Genomic DNA, 10,439 nt, shown 5'->3' with positions numbered 1-10,439 from the left:
CCTTCTTTTTTTTTTTTTTTATGCTTTATTCACTAGAACTAAATGAAAATATGACACTAAATAGGACGCAATGGAGAAAAAGGATTCATGTAGCCAACCCCACGTAGTGGGATTAAGGCTTTGTTGTTGTTGTTGTTGTTGTTGTTGTTTATAACACCAAAGTGTTATAAATATATATCACAAAGTTTACGTTTTAGATACGTAAATAAATAAGAATTATGTGGTACGCATATAAATCTCCCAATATTATATATTCTAACTAACAATGGTTCCCCTACCTTGCATCTTCACCAAGTTCATTGTGAAGTGAGAACCAGTTGCAGGGCTGATCAAATAAGCTCCCAGTGAATTCAGCCTTTAAAAGACAAAGGATATTTTCATTAAATGTTGAAAATTGAAGGATGAAAGTTTAGAATTAGCAAAGCCAATCATAATTGGTATGATATGAGGGTGATGTTAATGAGGAGAAGATAATGATGCTCATATTTTAGCTAGATGCCTATATATTTAAAATCTTACCAGTTTGGCAGAGGACTAAATACTTGACTTTCAGGAGTGATTAGGGCATGGTCAGTTTTATAGACACTGCGGGTAAATCCTGGAAGATCTGCAGTAAGCAAAATCGTTTAACATTAATATAGACAAAGCGCATAAAGTAAGATCGATCAAAATTCATAAACTATGAAATGGCGCCAAATAACAGGCAAAAGCAAACATGTCCCCCAAGATTCAACGAAATTTAGCTATTACTTTCATGCAACTTACGGTATTCCGGCTGATCACTTCAGTTGAAAACGAAAGAAGAAAATCAAGTTAGCCAATAATAGTAGCACTGCAGTGTGGCAAACCATGCAATGTAATGGAAAAGCAACAGATAATTAACAAGATCGTGAAACGCTGTTCATGCCATGGCGATCGCCAAGCTGAGAATCGTAATCGAAAATTTCCGAATTTGTCGTTGCTGAAAACAGGGGTGAAAAAACTAAAGCAACCAGAATCTGAAAAAGGTAAGCGATTTACATTTCGGGTTTGTGGTTGCTGAAAACAACGGCGAAAAAACTAAAACAGCAGAAATCTGAAACAACTTAAGCGGCTTTCCATGATTAAAGATTACCTTGAAAGTGGGAAGGGGAGAGAGTTGGGTTCGTCACTTTCGAGTAGTTTGGTTTGGAGTCTGGCTTGGAATGGAGAGAGGGAACGGAGCAGAAAAACTCATCCGCCGCCGATACATCAAATGTAACAGCCGGATGGACGAGTAGAAGGAGGAGAAGAGCGTGAGGACCACCGAGCATTTTGGAGATTCGGCGGCAAATTGTGAATCTCTGTTCAGCTTGGCCACTTGGGTAAGGCTGGTTCGGGCGATGATGAATGGATGACATTATTGCTTCTCCAATTCAGCGCAATAAATTAAATATTTTAGAAGATGTTATTGGTATTTTTTAATGGCATAATATTTTTTCTTAATTGTGTCTTTTGTTCAGGCTCTTGGGCCCTTGGCCTCCTCCGTCCCATGTTACAATTTTTTTTTTTTTTTTATCTTTCATGGTATTTAATTTGAAAACCTTAGTTTAGAGGTATGTTTTTCAATTGCATTTTTTTTTTATTTCTTACTTCTTTGTGGCTCTTGAAATGATCTAAAATATTCATGTTTAATCCAAACAAGTTGAGGTGATCTTGATTTCTAAATTTTAGTTGAGAAACATTTGTGTAATACTTTTTATTTAAGTTGTGATGTTGTGCATGAGTCATCATTAATATCTTCTGTTTATTTTGGTTGTATGACACATCTTATTTAAAAAAAGAATTAAATCAAATTTACTAATATGTTGTAGGTACTTTTTGTGTTTAGGAATCGAGGAAAAATGAGCTTAAGCCGTTCATCAACAGTTATCTGTGCATTTCAAAATAGTTAAGTGTGTTGTAATTGCAATTTGTAATACATTAAATACATTGCTCACACATGTGAAAAGAATGACAAAAAGGTTTCTCGATGCACCCAAATCTAAAGAGGCTTATATGTATCTGGTATCGTTGGAGGAAGCCCACGATTTAGCATATGGAAACCCTTTGTCTCGCAATCGCCTTCCCCTCCAATCAGTTTGTCCTCTCTGCAAGGGTTTCACAAATAAACAGTTTATTATAAATATCACAGTGTATATTTCTTACTTTACCCTTATATGTAATTACAAGTATGTCACTCATGGGTCTATAAAATCGGGACTTATGTATTTACTCGGATATATAATGAAAACATAAAGCTTCTTATTTTCTCTCTCTATTCTCAATTAAGGAAAGGTTCGTTTATGGTATTAGAGCTTCAGCTTCAAAGCATCAAGATCAATGAATTTCTCATCTCCAACATCCATACATGTATCCCAGCTACCCACCAACACCTTCAACATAGTAAAATAAATCAATATCCCAACTGCACTAAAATTATTGATGACAAACATCAAGAATGTCGTCCATTCTCCTCTAACCTATGAAAATTATGTCATGAGGAAGGTACGAATCATGAAACTTTTTCTTGCTAACGGTTTCGAATCCTTTTTTGATTCCACCACACCACCACCTACGAATCATTACACTGAATATGATAGGATTGTTGTGGACAATGAATAAACAACAAAAATCTCTCATGTAGGTATTGTGTTATTACCCACACCAGATCATAAGCTAATCCTCTCTTTTCTCTTTTAAGATCCCCATGTTTCTCATAATCTAATATATGTTAATTAACTCGCTGAAGATAACAATTGCTCAATATTTATTGATGTCGACAACTTTATCATACAGGATCTTGTTACTCAGAAAATTCTTTTACATGGACCAACACATAATGAGTTGTACATGATCATCGCTTGAATAACACTCAAGAAAAATAATATTTGACATGATAGGCTTGGGCATCCTCACATTAAAACACTAAAATACATATCTCATATGAACCCAACTACACGTGTCTCCTCCTATTATTTCTTGTATTCAATGATATCAAAATAAAAGCCATAAAAAGTCTTTTGTTTCTAGCATTACTAAGTATACTCTTTTGGAAATGTTACATATCACTGTTTGGGATCCTTTTGCTTATTCTTCTATTAACGGAAAAGCCATAAAAAGTCTTTTGTTTCTAGCATTACTTAGTATACTCTTTTGGAAATGTTACATATCACTATTTGGGATCCTTTTGCTTATTCTTCTATTAACGATTACAAGTATTATATCACATTCATAGATGTTTTTCCCGTTACTGTTGGTGCTTTCCTTTACTTGCATAATCTGATGTAACTTCTTGTTTTATCTCTCTGTATAAACAAATATGCAATCAATTTAACATAAATATTAAATACTTAAGATCATATGGAGGCAATAAATATAAAACTACTTATCTTTAAACATATCTCCAAAATCACAACATTCAACATCAAATAAGTTGCTCATACACACCTAAACAAAACAGAATAGAAAAAAAAAAACATGCATATTATAGAAACTATTAGAACATTATTAAATCATGCTAAATTATTTTTTCAATTATAGTTTGTCGTAGTTGATACAGTCGTTTTTTAACTAATCATCTTCAATCACCAAATACCTTCGACACGTCTCCCTTCAAATTTTGTTCAAGCGGCCACTTGAATACCAATATTTACGAACCTTTGTTTATGCTTGTTTTCCTTATCACCCTCCATCTCATACTAGCAAATTCACCCCCAAAGCTCATTTATTCATTTTCTTAGAATATAGTTGTCGGCATCTCATACTAGCAAATTCACCCCCAAAGCTCATTTATGCATTTTCTTAGAATATGGTAAACAACATAAAGAATATAACTACTATGGCATCTCCCAACAAATGAACATTGTTCCCTAGCATGTTAAGTTATTGTAAACTCATATCCTCTATCAAGACCTCACTCTTTTCAAAAATCAAAATGATAACCCTTAAACTCAGCCATCCCCATCTTTGTTAATTCCCACCTCCACCCTTCTCACCAAATCTATCAACTCTCTCATCCCCCATCATCACATCAAAATCATCTAATAAATTAATGACCAAACCATACCTTTCTCATCACCTCAACAACCCAACTCTTCTCCTTAAGCCCACCAAACACACAACACACCTTCTCTCATTGCTAGTCCTCCACCCAACACACATCCTATGGTTACTATTAAAAAACTGGCCACCTAAAACCCATCAAAACATTCAATCTCTCGCATCAACAATAATTAGACATACACATTAAGCTCTCATTGAAGAAAAGCCATGTCTGAAGAGTTCATAGCTTTGCAACAACAAGCCACTCACCAATTGTTCAAAATATTCTAGGTTGTAAATGGACTTTTCACATTAAATATCGCATGAATGGGTCAATTGCTCACTATAAAGCTTGCCTCGTAGGTCAAGGCCTTGAGCAACAATAGGGAATTTATTATGAAGAAACATTTAGTGATGTTGCCAAGTTCTCCATAATTCATGTGCTAATAAAATTAGCCACTACAAAAAGTTGGGAAATCCAGCAATTGCATGTTTCCAATGCCATCTTGCACGGGAAACTTATCTATATGTCATAACTCCTAAGTTTCATAGATAATCAATGCCCTCATTATGTATGTAAGCTTTAACTAGTCGTTTATGGCCTAAATCAAGCTCCGAGACAGTGGTATTCCACTTTATATTTCTTCTAAATTAAAAATTTTAATTAAGCAATGTTGATCCCTTCTTACCTCTTTATCAACATGACAAAACTAAAATTTTACTTCTTATATATGTAGATGATATTTTAATTACTGTAAATAAATATATATGCAATAAACAAGTTAATCACGACTCTTGGAACTCAATTTAATTTAAAACAGCTTTACTACCTTTCCAATTTTCTTGGCATACGAATAAATAAAACCAATCAAGGCTATTTCGTGCAATAAATCAAATATGTCATAGATTTTTATGAAAACACACTAACGTGTTTGAGTCAAAATACGTTCTAACATTATTAGCCAAGAATCCTCATGCAATCAACAACACTCCTTCACAAATAACCCCTTCCGAAGCGGGCAACGGGATTTCAATTCCGATGACCTACAGCTTCTTACGGGCAAACCCTACACCAAAAATAGTGCCGACAGTCAATATATGCATATTCCAAATACTCGACACTTTCAAATGCTCAAAAGGATACTCAGGTATTTAAAAGGAACCCTCAACTATGGGCTATCGATTAAACCTGACAACCTCAGAATTACATGCATATGTTGACACAGACTGAGCAGATAATTCGGCTTATAGAAAATCTATAACTGGTTATTGCATATATTTAGGGTCCGCACTTAGTTCGTGGAGTTTCAAGCAGCATTCTAGTATAACACGATCGTCAATCGAAACAGAGGACAAAGCTTTAGCAATAGCCGCAACAAAAATAAATTGGCTAAGAAGATTATTTTAGGAACACAATCATATTCAACTCTAACCTACTAAACTCTATAGTGACAACACATCGACAATAGCCCTAGCACATAATCCAATTTTTCACGCATGAACAAAGCATATAGAGGTGGATCACCACTTTTTTCGTAATCACCTCAAGCTAAAACATAATGATCTACAACATATCTTCATGGAGGATCAACCTGCAGTTCACTAAATCTCTCCCTGTCGCGTGACATAAACTCATTACAAGCAAGCTCACGGGGAAGTATCCGGTATCATTGAAGGAATCCCTCTATTTAGCATCCAAAATCCCTCTAACTCGCAGTTGCCTTGGCTACCAACCAGTTTGCCCTTTATGCAAGGGTTTCTCAAATAGACAACTTATATATTATAAACATCATAGTGCATATTTCCTACTTTACCCTTAGATGGAGTTACGAGTATGCCATTACCAGGTTTATAAAAGCGAGCCACATGTATTGAATCATATGCAAAATGAAGACATTAATTTCTCTTATTTCATTTCTCTATGTTCTTAATAAAAAAAAAAAGGTTTGTTCAAAATAGATGAAAGATGATTATTAGTTTTTCAAATGGGTAGACAAAAATGAAGCATTAGTGCATAATATTTTGTGTCAGCTTTTCGCTCATGATGAGGTGGGTAAAAATAAATTTTATTCTGTCGCATTTCATATGAAGAATTTGACTAGAATCATTTTTGCGTGTTTCATTTATTTTGCATATGATTAGCTGATATAATATTGTTTAAGCGAGTTATTGTGTCAATGTGTTTGTAGAGTTTGGAATGTAGGGGATATAGTTACTGTCATTATCTATATGTGATGTTGTAAACATATATGTACTTTTGATGTATTTGTTATGAATCAAATGATGGATGTATTCTTATTTATGCTGTGTTAGATAGGGTGGTTTATATACATAGCACCCAAAAATATTGCTTTATACAAATCTAGCATCTTGTTTCATCCATTTTTCAAATTCTCACCCAAATATCAAAATTCATGATCAAAGTGCAACCCATATTATTCATTTCTATCAAATTCTCACTGATTTGATTATGATTTGCCCAAAGATTTCGTTTTAGAATGCTATGTTTGTATTCCCTATACACTATTATTACCTTTTTAGATATCACAAATGGAGTGTAAAGCCCAAGCTTGATTCATATTAGGCGTGTTAAATAAAATCACTGTTCCAGTTTGACTCATTTATATAGCAAGTTAAAAAAAAATTTCGTTTTAGAATGCTATGTTTGTATTCCCTATATACTATTATTATCTTTTTAGATATCACAAATTGAGTGTAAAGCCCAAGCTTGATTCATATTAGGCTTGTTAAATAAAATCACTGTTCCAGTTTGACTCGTTTATATACCAAGATCAAAAAATTTATTCGTCTTTGGCTCGTTAACTTAACAAGCTAAACATGAACTGTTCACGAACAACAAATCATTTTGATAACCCTAATTACATAGTCTTACCCTTAAAATATTAATAGTAGTAGCAAAATTTAAATCTTATTATTTATATTAAAAATATTAATTTAAATAGAATTTTATTTTTTAATTAATCATTTTAATTGCTTATTAAATTTTATAAGCTTATAGTCAAATAAATTATTTTAAAAAATACTCATCAATTATTTTGAGTCAAAATAAGCAAAATACAAATAAATAAAATTTTATTTATGTTCGGCTGAGCGCAAAAAAAATTATTTTGGTTTGAATCGTTTGTCTAGCGAACTTCCATTTTAGCGACAGGCTGGCTTCCGCTAGTGCCTTCGGCGTCGCTCCGATTTCGACATAGCTTGTTCAGTGCGCTTGAACTTTCGATGCATCCCACCAAAGAAGACGCGGATCGTTCTACAGGGTCCCCATCCGCGCAAGTATTCCTATCCTTGATTGACTGTTATTCTTCTTCACTTCTTTTGCTCATTTTTAGGGTATCGATCCGATCTTTAACTGTTAGAAATGAAATCTTTTTATATTAGAGATTTACCCTTACAGGCCGAAAAACCCGTACAAGGACCCCGATGATGGCCGCCAGCGCTTTTTGCTGGAGCTGGAATTTGTGCAGTGTCTAGCCAATCCAACATATATCCACTGTGAGCTGATTATAGTGTTTCATTTTTTTTTTATCTTTTGTGTTATATGTTTCCAAGTCATTATATTATAGGTCATATATTGAGAATCTTCTTGGATTCATGTTGTTTTTGCTTACTCACGACATTCATGATCAAATTCGTCCTAATTTACCAAGCAAGCATTGTATATAAATTGCTTTCCTGCTTTATTAATTTTGCAGATTTGGCTCAAAATCGCTATTTCGAAGATGAAGCTTTTATTGGATACTTAAAGTATCTTCAGTACTGGCAAAGACCAGAGTACATAAAGTTCATTATGTTAGTAAAAGACATGCTCTTTCTGCTATTTCAAAGTTGAACATTACCTTCCAAAACATTTGTTTCTGAATTTGGCATAAGCGTGTAAAATTTGACTTTATATAAGTTGCAAATTCAACCCAAGTTGTTCTGGAATTGTACAGGTATCCACATTGTCTTTTCTTTCTAGAGCTTCTGCAGAATGCAAACTTTCGTAATGCAATGGCTCATCCTGGAAGTAAGGTTGTATTTGTGGAGCATATCATCATAATATGTTTTTGTGTTTACAATATGCAATAGCTATCATACTCTAATAAACATGTTTCTATCTTTATTATTTCTTCCCTTTTAATGCTTTTTTCGATACGATTTATTTTTAATTTTCTTTCATTGCATCCTTATTTGAAATGTATTTCTCCTACTTTATTTAAATCAAAGAATCTTTATTTTAAAGACATTTGCTGTAGCAGTAACTAGTATTATAGGTAGTTGTGGAGTGACCCAAGAGTTTTCAATTATCATAGGTTTGTTTCAGGGATTAACATTATATCTCTATCTTTTTTGTTTTTATTGTGAAGATGTTTGCAACAGACATTTAAAACTAGGTGCCATGGTGCATTTCTTTTTAGATGATTATATTATAGTTTGTGAGACATCCACTTAAATTATTAGATAATTAAGAGCAATGAAGGAAATTTTTAGAAGATTGAGGTTTTAGAATTAGTGGAACAATATTCAATGTATGATATGTAATTTTAGTGAGTATTCATGCTAAAAATTATCATTCAATATTATTAGAAGAAAAGATAAAATTCAGGCTTGCAAGAGTTACAAATAGAATTTTGATATGTCTGATCAATAACAATAGCAAGCCTTTATCCCACTAATTGGGGCCGAGAAATTTTGATATATCTGTTGATATAACTTATTGATTTAAAACTGAATGGTTAAAATGGAGAAGTGCCTTGGGAATTTTGTTTTATGATAGGTTTTTTTGGAAGCTTAACTCTGAATTTTATTAATATACAATTTCGTTGGTGATGTTGTATGGATTTGAATGGTTGTGAAAAAATTATTGCTATTTAAGTTAAGCGTGACATTAATGATAATGTTAAGATGGATATGTAAAAAAATTAGTAGGGATAATAAATGAATATGTGTATTAGAAAAAATGTTGGAATGATATATATTGAAATAAGGCGATTGAAAATAGATTTAACTGGTTCAAACATTTATAATAAATTGATCAAATTAGTGCGAGAAGAAAAGGAAACAATAATCCTTGCTATATTAAAATGTTTTAGGAAACAATTATCGAGAACATGCTTATGCGTATGTCTAGGGCGTTCTTTGGAAGCGACGTGTATTATGACCTGAATGCAATGAAAAGTGTGCAAGGGTCACAACTTCGACGTCCGGGTATAGTGTCAAATAAGCAAGTGTTCCCATATTACAAATGAATGTGAGTAAAGAACTTGGTCCGTGAAACTAATATTAGGTTATAATATTGGAATATATGTACTCTCACAGGTAAATTAATGAGATTAGTTGATATTATAGTTCACAAGAAAATAAATATATTATGTATTCTAGAAACTAAATGAGTTGGAGAAAAGACTAAGGAGATTGTTAACTTAGGTTTTAAACTTTGTTATTAAGGTGAGAGTCGCACTAGAAATAATGTAAGTTTTATTATAGATAAGAGTTTGAAAGATAATGTTGTAAAAAATAATAGAATTGAAGATAGAATTATAGCCCATAAGATTGTTGTTGATACTAAAATTTTTAATGTTATAGGTGCTTATGCTCCTCAAGCAGGTTTAGATATATGTTCTAAAGAAAAAATTTGGAATGATGTAGAAGAATTAATATAAATTATACCTCTTGAAGAAATATTTTTTATTGGAGAAGATTTAAATGGACATGTTGGAATAGTGGTAAAAAATTTTAGAAATATTCATGGTGGCTACGATTTTGAAGTGATTAATGAAAAAGATATAACCATTTTAGAGTTTACTTTAGCATATGATTTGATTATTGTTAATATTTTATTTAAGAAAAGAGAAATTTATAAGAATAGATCTAATAAAACACAATTTAATTATTTTCTTATGATATTTTCTTATGAGAAGAAGAGATTGTCGAGAATGTAAAGATTATAAGGTCATTCAAGTGAAAATTTAAGTACTTAATATCAATTATTAGTTTTGGATTTTAAGAAGAATAGTTGTAAAATTAAAAATAATAAGAATCATTGTCATAAAATTAAATGTGGGCATTTAAAAGTCACAAATAAAATTATTTTTATGAGTAAAATTTAAGATTTTCAAATTTAGGATGTTCATGAAGCAACAAATTTTATTTGGGATAAAGTGTATTAAAGATGAAAATCAAAAAGTACTTTTCTTAGAAAAAGATATTCAACATAGGTGGGTGAGTTACTTTGATAAACTTTTTAATGAAGTTTCTGAAAATACGATCGACCTTAGTGATTTTAATATCGTAAATAATAATAAAACGTTTCATTTTTACCGTCGCATTAGCAAAAAAGAAGTTGAGGAGGCTTTAAAGAAAACAAAGGGTGGAAAGTCTGTAGGGCCTGATGA

General features: G+C 32.2%; 2 protein-coding genes across 6 annotated transcripts in view; one reads left to right on the top strand and one right to left on the bottom strand.

The window, feature by feature from the left end:
* Positions 1-230: 230 nt before the first annotated feature.
* Positions 231-1,393, bottom strand: LOC110028632 ((S)-ureidoglycine aminohydrolase-like). Its single transcript, XM_020730561.1, has 3 exons — positions 1,115-1,393; positions 520-607; positions 231-355 (listed from the first exon to the last, which is right to left on the bottom strand). Exons 1-3 carry the CDS (start codon positions 1,377-1,379, stop codon positions 256-258), a joined length of 453 nt encoding a protein of 150 aa, XP_020586220.1. The 5' UTR covers positions 1,380-1,393; the 3' UTR covers positions 231-255.
* A 5,770-nt stretch (positions 1,394-7,163) lies between these two features.
* LOC110028626 (mediator of RNA polymerase II transcription subunit 31) overlaps positions 7,164-10,439 on the top strand; it is a 25,250-nt gene continuing 21,974 nt past the window's right edge. For all 5 annotated transcript variants that reach the window (XM_020730547.1, XM_020730550.1, XM_020730552.1 and 2 more), the window contains exons 1-4: positions 7,164-7,334; positions 7,460-7,557; positions 7,758-7,854; positions 7,998-8,076. In XM_020730547.1, coding sequence (XP_020586206.1) covers positions 7,285-7,334; positions 7,460-7,557; positions 7,758-7,854; positions 7,998-8,076 — 324 coding nt within the window. In that variant the 5' untranslated portion in view covers positions 7,164-7,284. The remainder of the gene's footprint in view (positions 7,335-7,459; positions 7,558-7,757; positions 7,855-7,997; positions 8,077-10,439) is intronic.

This window comes from Phalaenopsis equestris, unplaced genomic scaffold, assembly GCF_001263595.1.
Source record: "Phalaenopsis equestris unplaced genomic scaffold, ASM126359v1 Scaffold000517, whole genome shotgun sequence".
In the NCBI taxonomy this organism is placed as follows: Eukaryota; Viridiplantae; Streptophyta; class Magnoliopsida; order Asparagales; family Orchidaceae; genus Phalaenopsis; species Phalaenopsis equestris.
Note: the sequence above shows the minus strand (reverse complement) of the source record. Positions and strands in the feature narration are given on the sequence as shown.

Bases quoted from the DNA above. Each gene is read 5' to 3' on its own strand.
- LOC110028632 (XM_020730561.1), bottom strand. From the start codon at position 1,379: ATGTCATCCATTCATCATCGCCCGAACCAGCCTTACCCAAGTGGCCAA. The intron at 608-1,114 runs GTAATCTTTAAT...TGCTTACTGCAG, and splicing joins CTCCCCTTCCCACTTTCAAG to ATCTTCCAGGATTTACCCGC. The intron at 356-519 runs GTAAGATTTTAA...TGTCTTTTAAAG, and splicing joins TTTAGTCCTCTGCCAAACTG to GCTGAATTCACTGGGAGCTT.